General features: G+C 38.6%; 2 protein-coding genes and 1 pseudogene across 2 annotated transcripts; all 3 read left to right on the top strand.

The window, feature by feature from the left end:
* Positions 1-260: 260 nt before the first annotated feature.
* On the top strand, positions 261-4,436 carry LOC137991240 (protein phosphatase 1 regulatory subunit 3B-B-like). Its single transcript, XM_068836357.1, has one exon. The coding sequence runs from the start codon at positions 718-720 to the stop codon at positions 1,420-1,422; it is 705 nt and encodes a 234-aa protein (XP_068692458.1). The 5' UTR covers positions 261-717; the 3' UTR covers positions 1,423-4,436.
* A 3,432-nt stretch (positions 4,437-7,868) lies between these two features.
* LOC137991249 (protein phosphatase 1 regulatory subunit 3D-like) lies at positions 7,869-9,308 on the top strand. The gene has a single exon (XM_068836365.1). It carries the CDS (start codon positions 8,023-8,025, stop codon positions 8,695-8,697), a length of 675 nt encoding a protein of 224 aa, XP_068692466.1. The 5' UTR covers positions 7,869-8,022; the 3' UTR covers positions 8,698-9,308.
* A 1,686-nt stretch (positions 9,309-10,994) lies between these two features.
* Positions 10,995-12,972, top strand: LOC137975472 (protein phosphatase 1 regulatory subunit 3C-like; annotated as a pseudogene).
* Positions 12,973-14,355: the final 1,383 nt, after the last annotated feature.

Below are 14,355 nucleotides of genomic sequence, written 5' to 3'. Positions count from 1 at the left end.
GAGCCCCGTCCTAGCCTACGCCAGCTGGTGGTATTGTTGGCCCGAGAGGCAAATTTACCAGCGGCGAAGCCGCGCGGAGATTGGGGGGCCTCCCCATTCTCCGCGCGGCTTCGCAGGCTACAATCTGTAGCCCCGTACAACTTTTCTTCCGGCAAAAGAAACAGCTGTTCAGTTCTTCACATGCTCAGCTGTTCACGTGCTCGCCTGATGTTGCACACGTTTCGTAAACACAAGATTTTCGTCGTCGTTTTATTCCAAAAATAGTCTCTCTTTTGTTAATGTTAAGATATATTTACTTATAACAAGTACAAGGGCATTGAATAACGAGGGCACTGACGAACACAAATATCGCGTCTGGTTTCCATGTCAGTTGTCATGATTCCGCATGAATGTCACCTTGAATGTTTTCAATATAGTAGTTACAAAGAAACTTATTTCTATCAGTCAGCAAACAGAAAAATAAAAGTCATATTGCTGTGTTTGTAAGGTAACGACTATTTAACGAATATACTTCACGAAAATGAAAGAATATCACACGAACCAATCAGATCTTTAATATCTCTTCACCAGTCCGCGACCCGTGGTCAGTGCGTTCGTGATCACTTGCAAATTTTTGTTGTGAAGTTACAACTTGAGCTCCTCCAATTTTGGAGCTTGCCGAGGTGGCCGAAGACGCAGTGGATTTCATGTCCGAACAAAGGAAATCTCAGCGTGAATATGGACGACTTGTCACGAATACGAAGGGCAAATTCTGTATTTCCTCCATTTTCAGATGATGATGAACTTGACGGCAATGGTGGTGGAAATGGCTGCCATTCAATACTTCGCAAGCACAGCAGATCTCTTCCGCCTCGGAAAAAGAGCGTCCAGTTTGCAGATGGATGTGGGAAGCCTCTTGTTTCTGTTTACAGTGATGATGAATACAACATCCACGTAGCGTTGCAGATGACGAAGAGAGAACTTCAGAGAGCGAAAAAGACATTGCACGTCCTATTCACTCAACCCGTTGCCTCGGACAACTTTCGAGATAAACTTGAATCGCAGAACGTTTGTTTGGAGAACGCCGTGGCTTCGCAAAATTCTGTCTGGGGAACGATAAAGGTGAAAAACATTTGTTTCCACAAAAAGGTAGTTTTGCGATACACACTTGATCATTGGCTTTCGAGCACAGATCTGGACGGAGTTTACGTGCCCGATTCGAATGATGGAGCAACAGATAGATTTTCGTTTGCACTCACGTTACCTGAATATTTCCTCGCTTCGGGTGGTGTGTTGGAGTTTGCTGTTCGCTTCGAAGGCGAAGAAACAGAATTTTGGGACAATAACAGCGGACAGAATTATCGCATCGAATGTCGAGAAGCACCAGCTGATGGAATAAGAAGGATGGCCGACTTGTTTAGAAACAATCATTTCATGACGTGAAAAGCGTCTTGAGAAAAGCAAAGCAAAACCCATATGCGGTCTGTGACATCAATGATATTGTAAAATACGACGACAGAACTGTTCAATAAATCACAGAAGAAACGTTTTGATGATGCTTCGACTGCACGTGGTGTCAATGTAATCAGTTCTGGTTGCTGTTCTAACTTGTCTTCATCTGATCGACGGTAAAAGTGAAAATTATAAAACTAACTAATATCGAACGTAAGCGTATGTGCAATCAAGCCTCTACCCATGAGGTTGAGGGGTTATCTTTTCACCATTGAAATGGGGCACGTGATTACTGTAGTGCGGTGTCAGAAGCACCAGTTACGTACGCTAAACTTTGTGGTTGGAAGCACTTGGTGAAATCGGCAACTCAGTGTCTAGTAGCCGTACTGTCTTTTTAAAGTCATTCCCGATTGACCCCTATCAGCCAATTTTAAATAGTGTAAGATCAGCGCTACATTTGCGTTTGCATGTTTGAGTTACTTAGTGGAAGATAAACAATCGAAAACATCATCAAATTGGCTTGAAATTAGGTGAAATAACCATTTCTAGACTACCAATGGCAGACAGACTATTTGAAAAAATCCTAACCCATGGCAGCCACCTGGTCACTGAACTGTGAACCTGAATGTTGTTGCCTTGTTCAATTATACCCCAAGAACAGTTGAGTAATAATAATTTTGATAAATTTTTGGGAGGACGATTTCGAATCATTTGTAGAAAAGTATGCCAGAGTGTTGTTTTATCCAGAGGGTCATAATACAAGTAGATTGTTACTTTGTAGGGAATAAACTTGTATTTAATGTAATTTTAGTATATACTAAAAGAGTGGACAGCGGCTTGGTGAATATCCACCAGACACCTTCTTTTCAGTGAATTCCCATTGTTGTTTTGAGGTGCGAGTTGTAGATGTAAGGGAAAAGTGATCTCCACACTTTGTATCTGGACAGTTTAAGCAATAAAGCACCAGAACTTTTTCAGGTGTCCACGAGAGACAATAAAATATTATCATTATTGTCTCTCATAGATACCCGAAAAATTCAGGTGGCTTCAAGGAAAACCTTAATTTTTCTTCGGGTGTCTGTGAGACCGTTGCTTAAATTGTGCAGATTAGTGGGTGGATTGCTTCTCCCTTTCATGCCCCAGATGGATAGTGCTATCCACCACTCACTATCCAGGGGACAGCACAATCGGTTTTGCTATTACTTATCCACTGGATATTGATTTATCCTTTGGATAGCACTATCCATTGTTTGAACAACTGGAGCCAGATTGTTACTTTGTCAGTGTCCTGTGTCCTTGAGTGGCTTAAACAGCACGAGAAGGAAAGACCTATGTCACAACAACTTGGTGACAGTTAAGGGCTAATTAGAGAGATATTTTGTCTTTATTGTTGATGCTTTTCATCAGTCATGTGTATTGTGGTTTTCAATAATTTTAGCAGATTCTTCCCAAATATTAATTTACATAACCAGGGGCCCGTTTCTCGAAAGTCCTGAAAACTTTTCGGGCCCAAAACACCATCTGTGAAATTGCCAACTGCTTATTTTGGAAAGCCGGTCTTTTAACATGTTTTCAAGGTAACAGAAAGAAAAATAACTGTGAAGTTTGATGAATTAAATCCTCTCCGTTCTTGAGATACAAAGGGAATTGTGGCACCCGAAAATGGCCTGTAAAGTTTCGGGACTTTCTGAGAAATGGCCCCCAGGTCACTCAGAGATGAATTCACAGCATGACAGGCTTTTGATATAGGTAATGATCTTAAGGGTTTTTTCTTCTCTGATTTTTTTTATGGTTGACAACAACGTAATGACAGAACTAACATGTGTTATTTCACTTTGGTGAAAGGCTGGTGAAGCAGTAACCCTCACATTTGCATGATCTGAGATCATGACCTTCACAGGCGCTCAGGCCAAAGTCACGCAACGCTGAGGGGCTGCAAAAGAGACTAGACCATGAGGCATAAAATAAAGAAAACATGTTTTAGCATCTTATTGGAGAGTTTCTTCAAGATTCTCAAGACATTTTTTACATTGCATGACATCAAGCACCGTATAGGCCAACAAAGTCTTGCGTAGCCTACATTGTTGATTACCAGAGCCCATTTTACAGTCCAGTTATGTCACGCGTGACCAGTATCTACAAGACTAAATGAACATTCAAATTCCTCTTGGAGCTTCTGGGATTTGAATGGAATCTTGAAGATTATTCTGAAAGTTGCTACGAAAAATGCACAATAGCTGAACAATAACTCATCAAACGCTTGAAATAGTTTACACTTTTCAAACACCGTTTAGTTTACAATCAAATGAAAGTTCATAGCAAACTATTTTCGACATTTGACATATCTAGGAAATATCCCCAGGAATTGAAAATCTTGAGAGCCAAAAGTTAAAACTTGCAAGCAGATTTGAATACTCAGTTCAAATTTCAAAACAACTGGTCACCCATGTTATTCTTGACTGTAAGAAGCTTTAATTTCATATAATTAGTGTCTCATTCTTTCCGTACTACTGATCACATGATAGAAAAGCAAGGGTTACTCAGAGTATCTGTTCAAGAAGGCATTAGATTCTTGGGACCAAAAGCAACTTAGCAGAAATCAGAGATTGCTACACTTGAATAGGTGTCATGATCTTAATAACCAAACTGGTGAAAATTGCTTTTATGATTTTAAGAGTTGCTCTTAGTCATAGCAGAATGAAATAATAATGTAAATCTTGTGATACGTATCTGAAACCCAATATCATTTGACATGTTAATTATGGCTAGCAAAATACTTTAATATATTGTTAACAATTTTGTGGTCAACAAACATTTAATGATCAATCATGCACTTGTCATCACCTGTGAAATATAGCAGGGGATATGTCTAGTTTGTGGACACAATCTGGAAGCAACAAAATGTGCATCCATGGAGGTCTCTTTTGTTCTGTAGACAGTAATATGCATTATCTGACTTGTAAATATAATTATGTTTCATAAATAAAAGTGCAAATGTGATGAGATATTTTTGTAGATGATTCTGGTGACACAACTTTGAGTAAATCTTATATCAGTAGCTTGTAATAGAGATTACTTGATTTGGAATTGGAAGAAATAATATGACATGGGAAAAATATCTGGTCCAGTTCAATTTCACTGCATCTACATCCAATTCCAAATGTTTTAAAAAATGTTAATAATAGTTCTACTTCTGTCTGAATGATTGAGGAATCAGAATTTTCGAACAACAAGAGACCTACCAGACAAAAGGCTAACGTGGCTTGTCCACTCTTGAGCACTTGTGCTCTGTGTGTGGTTGTGTGCATGCAAATCCACAATAATTTTATTATTTTGGTGTAGTCTCGCACAACACACCACTGACCTAGTAACACTGCTGCCAACTGACTGCTAAGCACTCAAATTTCAGAGTGTAAGGAGTGTCAGTAATCATACACACGAATGAAACATCAGGAGTACATACAAGAAACACTCTGATACATGTAATATATACAATATGATCGGCAAATCTGTAACACTTGTACAAATTTGAGGCTAAGCTAACACAGATCTGATGCGAGTATTGTATATGAGTTATTCAATGTCAGCATTTAAGAAGTGTTAATGTACACTAGGTATTTTTGGTAATTCAAGACATTTTAACAGGGAAAATCGAAAAAACGTTTATGTAAATAAAGAGAAATCTGTATCAGAAATACAGATGTTGGTTAATAAAACATTTTTTTTGTTTTCCCATCATGAATTATTAATAAGTTTATAAGGGTACAAACAAATACTTGATTAAGCAATAGAACACTCTTTGCATGTTTACATTATAGCCTCATCTAAACATGAGGGGGAGTTGGAAGAATTCGAGACAGTTATGCAAACCCGAGACGCAGTAGAGGGTTTGCATAACTTTTATCAGATAGTAAAGCTGTTGGTGATTATTATTATTATTATTATTATTATTATTATTATTATTATTATTATTATAAGTAGTAGTAGTAGTATCATCGTTGTTATTGTTGTTGTTGATAGGCTGTATACATACCGCATGCATCCAGGGACTGAGAATTATCTCTATACAGCCAAATCCCAGAAAATAGAATTAATGACACTTCAAAGGGCAAAATCAGGTCATCAAAACAAAAATAACGGGAGAGTATATATTTGACTTCCAATTTCATTTCACTCTTTTTACTTTTTCTTATGGCTTACAACTTACGACGAAAGTGAGGAAAAACCCACTTGCTAGATTTATGTGCACAGACTATCGCTTGTAAGGTTTTATAATTTAATTTGAAAGGATACTTGACAGCTCAGTGAAAATGAAGACAGCTCAGTGAAAAATAAAGATAATCTTATTGTATCAATTTCTATTTCCTGCCACTTATGCATCAAGGTTAGACACAAACCCTAATCTGATTTAAAAAAAAAACCACCAACACTTGGGCAAGGAGAATTAATTTTTGAAGTGAGGTTGAGCAATTTTCTTCTTCGTTTGATTTTTGAGAATCAGTTTGAATACTTTTTTCTTATCACAAGCTACAATAATATATTTTCCTTTCTCTGCAAATGTTTATACTTACAGTGCTTCCACAGTCTTTCTTGTAGTTTTGGTTTTTATTTTTTCCAAGACTTCTTCCAATTGGGAATTGCCCAATTATTATTCCCCCAACTCACTCCAAAAAAAAACTCAATCCCCTTATCATCTTGTGTCATTAAGAGTTTGCCATTTGAAGGAATCATAGCTAAACTGCAGAATACCTCTCCACTTACTTGCATATGAATGGCGTGTATTGTCATATGCTTCATTCTTCAAAGGATGCAGCCACAAGAACACAATAGTGGCCGGCTATTCTGCAGTTACTCTGGCATACTATCTGGAAAGGTATTGGTTTTATATACGCCTTTAGTGCACAGTTTTTGAGACACTCTAAAGGAAAAACAAATTATTGTTATTGCTGACCTTAATCCTACACAGCACAAAACATTTCTGGGTTGCACACAAGAAAACAGAAATCAATCAGACAGGAATGTAATAAAGTAATTGAGGACAAATTTAACACTTCTGACTCCCTCAACAGATTTCTGAATGTAGCAGTGGATGGTTGGAGACGGCTCTTGGTCACTCCATGTTTTTGAATACTATCAGCATTCAAGTGTGTCTGTATTTGTCTTGATGCTTGGTGACAATACTAACTACATATTGTATTGCTACATTTAATGTTACATTGGAACATGCAGAAATCAGGCATTTTGAAAAGTGTTATAGGCGTATTATAAAAAAAAAAGATTCAATCGATGACTCTCCTTACGTCACTTCGTTTGCATGAAGTTACAGCAGCACTGTAGGAAGTAGAAGCTTTGTTTGTATCCTAACTATAGCCTTATCCCTGACTGAATTCATTGAATACTTCAATTTCCGATGTCCTAAAGGACTTCGATTTTCCAGCTTCCCACGAGCCTTCGCGCCATGTTTATGTTTTTGGCTGGGCATAATTGTTTTCTTAACCAATGAAAACGTCCCTACCTGATGAAGCAGAAACAGTCCGAACTGTCACAAGTCAAAAGGGACTTCGCCGAGTGCTGGAACATGTAGATGTAGATGTAGAAATATCCGCGCTATCAATGATTTAAATGTCATGTCAATCCTTCAACGAAGCACTCCTTTTCCCAGCGTCACAACCAGATGACACTGAGAGCGATCTAATTTTCGATCATCGCAGAACATTGGAACAAATGCCTCCAGTTCGCATTTATCATTGTACACGATGACCACGGAATCACAGCATTTTGCGTGAAAACTCTGAATTGAAACGAAAAAAGACAGCAAGAACTTAACTGTATCCCAGGCTTGAAGGAATTTCACATTTTTGAAAGACACTTTCGTTAACTCGTGTGACGAAAGTGAAGTCCATCAGCTGTAACTCGAAGCAGCTTTGCGGAAACAGCAGTAAAAGTGATATTCGAATTTTATTGATTGTTGTAGCTCTTTTCACTGAAATATATTTTTGACCAGCCTCCATTCTTTATTTATTTAATCTTATTTTTTTGGCTTCTGTAATCTGAAGAGATGGCCCCGGATTCCGGATTCCGGTTGCTTACTTCCATACGCCCTTCATGAAGTTTAATAATAGTTGTCGACCATGTGATTGAACCATGAAAACTATGATGGCCTTACCTGCACTTGTAATAATTGGCTGCAGAGTACGGGAAGTTTTACAAACATACCTTTCGATATAGTTTTTACGAGCTTTATTAAAAAGTGCACCTTAAAAAGAGATTTGTTCCCTTCGCTTGAGAAAGAAAAAGAAAGCGCAAACCCATTAATTTAACTCTATTACAGTAAAGGAGTAAAAAATAACAGCTGGTCAGGATTCTTAAGAAGGAACTGTTTGTATCTCCTGACAGTTTGTATTTTTTTACAGTGCATGATCCCTACGATCCCAGATTCCTGACTCTGCTTCAATTCTTTTTCTTTGGACATCATGACGTCATTCTCGCCGGCTGAACGAACATGCGACGAGTCACGAATGGCATCCTCCGTAAACAATGCTTTGGCTGAAGGGCTGTATGGAAAAAGTTCATTAGTTTAACGTACAGTCCATGTTAAAAACCAACCTTGATTGTAACAACAACTCTTTGTGTCTCTGCGCTGACGAAAATGACAAAGTAATGGGAATGAAGGAAGAAAGTGGCAATTTAGCGCAGACTTCGTCTCCAGATAGTTTATCGCCCAAGCGCCATGTTCATTTCGCTGATTTCAATGGTCAGGACCTCGTTTCTGTTAAGTTAATCACGCCAGCAAATAGCGAAGAAGACCTCTCGGGCTGTAAATCGTCTGACAGCCTAAACCAAATTGCATTGCCATTACATTTTAAGCGGTTTCGATGTTGTTTTACGCAACCAGTCACGGAGGAGAGATATGCGGAGCGCGTGATGGAGAGAAATGTTTGTTTAGAAAACGCTGTTTTTTACGGCTTTTCGATGACAGGAACTGTGAAAGTAAAAAACATTGCCTTCGCCAAAGAAGTCACCGCCAGATATACTGTCGATGGTTGGAAAAGTTATCGAGATGTGTGGGCGGATTACGTCCCGAAATCATCAGATGAAGAAACGGACAGGTTTCAGTTCAGGATTTCAATCCCTCCAGATGTGGAAATCGGGAAAAAACTTGAGTTCGCTATACGGTATCGTGTGGCGGGTAAGGAGTATTGGGACAACAATTTTCATCGAAATTATTGTGCAGAATGTTTTCTTCACGCTATAGTGGATAAATAATATGCTCGACGGAGCCACAAGGTTGGCATGGAACTAGACCACGGAGCTTGCCAAACGTCTGGCTGGTGATTAAGGATTCGATTTTCCTCAAGAAAGTTTGCAAAGTAATGTATTTTTTTGCAAGGAAATCGAAGCAGAGTCTAAGAATTTGTAATGCCCCAACATTTTACTTCGACTATGCTAGATGATTTGACTAGGTCCCATGTCTTCACCGATGTAAAACTAAAATGATCGATCTAGTCGGGCGATTTTATTTTCAAAATATTTTTGAATGATCTCTTAAACAAGAAGTATTTCCTGTTAAGTTATTATCAAGACCAATGTTTTTGGCCACATGTAAGGTAAGATAATTATGCGACCGGAATATCTTTGTTTTGATATTAAAATTTGAAACTGTATTAAATCTACTCTGGAAATTGTTATCGATGCTTAGTAAATTTGTAATTATAAGACTTTTGAAAGACTTTTGGGTTTGCACTTTAGTGAATTTGTGCTTCTTCCTCAATCAAGTGTAAAATTAGAAGAATTCGATAAGTTTCAGGGACCAAAGTGAAAATGTCATTGCTACAATAAAATATTTGGGTTGTTCCTTTAGGACACTAGAAAATTAACTCTCTTGCGTCTTGTCTTTGCGTTTTACTCTTGTCCGACGTAGCATGGCCGCACTTTCATTCAGTTTCACTTGAAAATACTTCTCCCTAATTTCAACAAAGAAATTATCCACGAACACACGATTTATAAGTTGTTTCGCAATTTAAGTTCTTGTTTGCCAAAACACCAGACAACGTTGGAATATTCATGCTTTACTTTACGACCAGTGGTATGTCTGCTGGCATCACGTGACAAGCATCCAGTTCAGCATTAAAATTTTAAAATTGCTCAAAATTTGTAATTTGGGTAAAACGCGCCGTACTTCACCAAGGGTTTTTGCGAATTTTTTTGCATATTTCTCATTTGGTCACGTAACTATGCGTGACCTTTCAAAAGGTCGTTTTAGCCCTCTCCTCCTCCTCAGGAAAAATCGTGAAAGAGTTTTTCTGAGGATTGGGACAAGCTGTACACAGGCTATCGCTTTTGCGTAAGATTTGTTCACAAAAATCCACGATACCATGGAAACCATAGTTTCGTGTATCCTCAAATTTTCACTACAGAGGTTCCTGCTGTTTTCCATGATCAGTACTATGGCATTACTCTGAATTAAATTAGGGTCACAAACTCCTGCGCTTCCGTGACGTCATATGAAAATGAAATTTGGCTTGGAATGTAGTGATTAAGTGTCGTGACCGGAACAAATTGGTAAAAACGCCCGTGGTATATAGAAGACTCTAAGTATGCCAAAAATTGACGTTTCAACGGAGACGGGATGCGGAATCACAGACGAAGGCAAACAATGAGAGGATGTTTGTGTTCTGATAGAGTGAAAACAAAAAAGGTCGATAACATTGTCTCCATTCAACGTTGATTGAAACCTAAAACAAAGGCGGCTTGGCTGCTGAATCCCCATATATTAACGAAGTCGCCTGTTTCAATAAGTCGATCAATATTCTCTCCTAAGCTGCGTGGCAATCGCTTCAATTTCCACGGGTTTTAAGAAAACCATTTGAAAAGCCCTGGGATTTTCGATTTTTGGCGACGCCCTGCTACGAAACCGGCGCAAACAATTGTTGCGCAATCCAATTTCTCTCAGCGGTGAATAATTTAGCCCCCGGGGCTAAATTAGAGGATTCATGCCTGTGATTCGAAAGAATTTGCACACATTGCTGTCTTTTCGCATCACATACGGGGACATATCATATCAAACGCAAAACGATGGCTCGTAACTTAGCACCCGCTGCATTGTGTGCGTCTCAGTTTGATTGACCAATCAAATAAAACATGATTTTCATAAAAAAACGTGCGAAGGAACATGCATTCTTCAACAAACAGGTAATTTGAATATTCATATAATCATTCAGATAGCAATCCAAAAAGCCATAAATTGTACACTATTTCCCAAAGGAAACAAATATAATGAAAGAAATTTCGCGGTGAACTAAAAATATAACTCATAGTTAATTAGATTATTGTCTTTTTCCTGGTGGCCAGTGTACCAAGCATTTTCTGCAAGCGTGGTCAACGGAAACGTAAAAAAATGCATTTTTCCAAAAAGAAGCATACTGGAACGAAAATATTAATTGTAATCCGCAATGCATGTAATCTGTCACGAATTTTATACATCCCTTATCAATGACGTCATGATAAATTTTGTCTCTGTGACGTTTTCCGGTCTAAATTTGCATGCTTCGTCCGCCAGACCGTTTTGTTGACCAGGTGATTTGACAGCAAAGAATCTACATGCGGAGAATCATGGGAGCAATTTTTTCGCAGGAAAACAACCTTTATCTCAGCAAAGTCTGAGATTTGCTGTAAAGGCACTTTAAATTATCATTCCTTGCTGAATACTAGTATAAAAAGTTTTGTTTTGAAGTTCGTGGTCCTTGCCACGAGTTGTCGTGACATGTGGCTTGACCCCATCGCATTTGTCAAAACAACTATATAAACGAACTCGACATCGGTTATTGGTGCCCAGATATACCTCGTTAGCGCACGGTAATTTTTAAGCGCGTCGCAGGAAATATTTGGCCCGGACTGCCAAGACAGAAACTGCAGAGAGGTGAAAGACTTTGCGATGTTTGTAAGTACTGTTGTTAACAATTGTAACGCAAGGCTTTTATGAGCATTGCTAAAAGTGACTCTTCTCGGTGGTTAAGACAGTTTCTGCCCTCGACGCGTGGTCATTCCGGAAAACCGAAAATCGAACTGATTTCTTTGCTGCGTTTCACCAAGTTCACTCGCGTACATAAACGCACCGTGACCGCCGACGTTCGTCACGCGAGGTGACACACTTCAAAAGACGGTGACACTGGATCGCGACTGCGCGTTTGTACTTTGATCATCAACTTGAAAACCAAACAGGCATGAGAGCAGATGCACAGCAAACAAGCTCCATGCAAGCCAGCCCGACTCCAGGCTCCAAAAAAGTGTGCTTTGCAGACCTCGTGGGCCTCAAACTCGAGTTTGTCAAAACAATAACTCCATGTAGTAGTGAAGACAACCTGACCGGTTTGGCCGGCGTCGTCAACAGATTACAGAGGAATCACTGCGATATCAATGGCAACATCCTCCTTAGGCAGCGGACGAAACGTTTACTACCGTGCTTTGTTAACCCGTCTAAAACGGACGGTTTCATGCGGCGCGTCTTTGACCAGAATGTGTGTCTTGAAAACATTGCTTGCGAGAACTTTGTTGTAACTGGACTTATTCGGGTAACAAACTTATCATACACAAAGGAAGTGACTATTCGATTCACATTTGATAACTGGGACTCCTATCGAGACAGTTGGGCCGATTACATGTCTTCTCTCTCTGACGGCAAAACCGATAAGTTCACCTTCCGTATAACCGTTCCTTGTGACTTTGAAGTTCATCGATTTATGAGCTTTGCAATCCGCTACAGAGTCATGAATCAGGAGTTCTGGGATAATAATGGACACTAAAAATTACCATGTGCAGTGCTTAGATGTGTAAAAACTTCCCTGCTTGAACGTTTCTGAACTCAGAAATCCAGATCTATCCAGCCGGAGAAGAATCGATAATCGATCCCATCCGCGTACAAGAGAAGATTGCATTTGCCGTTTACCCTTTCTCTCTCGATGAGGACAAAACGACGACCAACTCGGTGTTTTCCTGAGTTTGTGAGCTTCTATAATTGTCTATAGAACCGTAAAACGAAATTAATGGTTGCAATATCAACTGAGAATTCCATGAACCTGAAAGGCACACACTTGTTCATTAAGACAAAAAAATGGAAAATTACCTTTCATGTTTAATAATATTCCGGTATTTTGGCAAACATGTGTTCGAAAACATCAAAATCCACCACATTCACGGTTGTAAAATAAATAGGAACAAAAATCGATCGGAAGTAACCATGTCAGTTATTTGAATCTCAAAACATAGCAAACTCCAAATATATCGTTTTAAAGACGGATACCGTTGTCGATTGTTCAAAGGGCATTTGGGATTAGAAAGGGATTTAAGATCGAAGAAAAGATCGTAGAAATTAAAAGAAAGTGAATTCTTTTGAATTGAGGAAAATGCGAATGATGTTAGACCGACCGTCAAAGATAAATGTATTATTATATTAATTAACTCCTTTGGTTCAGAGGAGATATTGCTTTTTTGAGAATTTAGATGTAGCACATTTGAGTTCATGTAATTTTTTAGTATGAAGTAATGAATTTTCACCGAATGACTGATAAATATTTTAGCTGAATAGTGGTTATGCAATCAATGGAAGATAAAATGCAGAATAAATGTACAAACAACGCAAAACAAGGACTATTAACCCCACTATTTTCTCCCTACCATTTTCAGTGTTGTTTTTGGTTTTTTGCTTTTGTTTTTGCTTTTTTTATGGCTTTGCTAGCAAAATGCGAAAAAGCTTGTTTTACTTGCTGCATAAATGATCGGAAAATTTGTCGCATAACACAAGAAGAAGTAGTTTTAAAATGGCCGGCACTATATCCTTGCAAATCTCTGCAGCAGTCTATAATTTACCGGCAAAGGTCCTCTTTTTTTCTAATTTTGAGACTGCAGTTCGTAAGGAGTTGAGACCAGAACAAAAACTAGAGCTTTCACGCACAGATCACAGCAACATAAATTATATAACCAATAGCCCTTTGTCGGTTATCTTCGTCTGCTACGTATTCATTTTTTCTTGTGGACGATGAAATGACAAAACCGGCTCAGAAATAAATTATAAGAGGAGAAGATCGGCTCTGAATTTCATAAAACGGGTGGATTCATTCTAAACCTTGAAGCAGTCTGCGACTCCGTTCCTATGAAATTCTAAATGTGTGAAATTAAACTGCAAAAGAGATTCTCGGTACAATCATTGACTGACAGCCGAGAAAGAGTGAAACTGTCAGCTGAAACATTGTACGGTTTTTAAACTAATGGATAGAGTTATAAGAATAGTAAGCCAAAAGATGTAAAACTGTTAAGTTGAATGATAGCTAAATGCGGTTGAGTTTAGCTTACAACAGAATACATGATGAACTGCCATTCAGGCAAACACTTGAAAATCGTTGACAGGCGTCGCTTTTAGGAAAAGCCATTTAGTCTACTGAAGAATTTTAGACGAGAAATAATTAAATGTTCTCCAGCGATAATACTATTTGAAATAACTTGAGCAAGATTCAAGTTTTTATAGGAAAAACCGTCTGGCCTCATTCTATTTAAAGTGAACAATATAAAAGAGTTCCGATTCTAAATGTTCAAACTGCTTAGACTGATTTTAACTTATCATTGCAACATTTTACTACATATATCACCGGAGAAAGACACGTGCCGTACACATAACAATGAATGGAGTTTACGAGTTTTCTTCAGTAGAGAAAATTACGTAGCGCTTTCACGAGAGCTGACAACTTGCTCAGTCAAACAATTTTGTTTGCAACCGATTGGAGTGTCATTAATTGAGAGAATTGACGCAAGTAGCCTCGGCTGTTATGGTCTTGGCAATGCCACATTTAATTGGAATCTCAAAGGTTACAAGAGTTTTGTTGTTGCATTCATGAGCAAAATTCTCGAGAGCTATTATCACGAGGTTGCCCA

This window comes from Montipora foliosa, chromosome 1 (assembly GCF_036669935.1).
Source record: "Montipora foliosa isolate CH-2021 chromosome 1, ASM3666993v2, whole genome shotgun sequence".
Lineage (NCBI taxonomy): Eukaryota > Metazoa > Cnidaria > Anthozoa > Scleractinia > Acroporidae > Montipora > Montipora foliosa.
The sequence above is the reverse complement of the archived record's forward strand: the minus strand, read 5'-3'. Positions and strand labels throughout refer to the sequence as shown.

Bases quoted from the DNA above. Each gene is read 5' to 3' on its own strand.
- LOC137991240 (XM_068836357.1), top strand. From the start codon at position 718: ATGGACGACTTGTCACGAATACGAAGGGCAAATTCTGTATTTCCTCCA.
- LOC137991249 (XM_068836365.1), top strand. From the start codon at position 8,023: ATGTTAAAAACCAACCTTGATTGTAACAACAACTCTTTGTGTCTCTGC.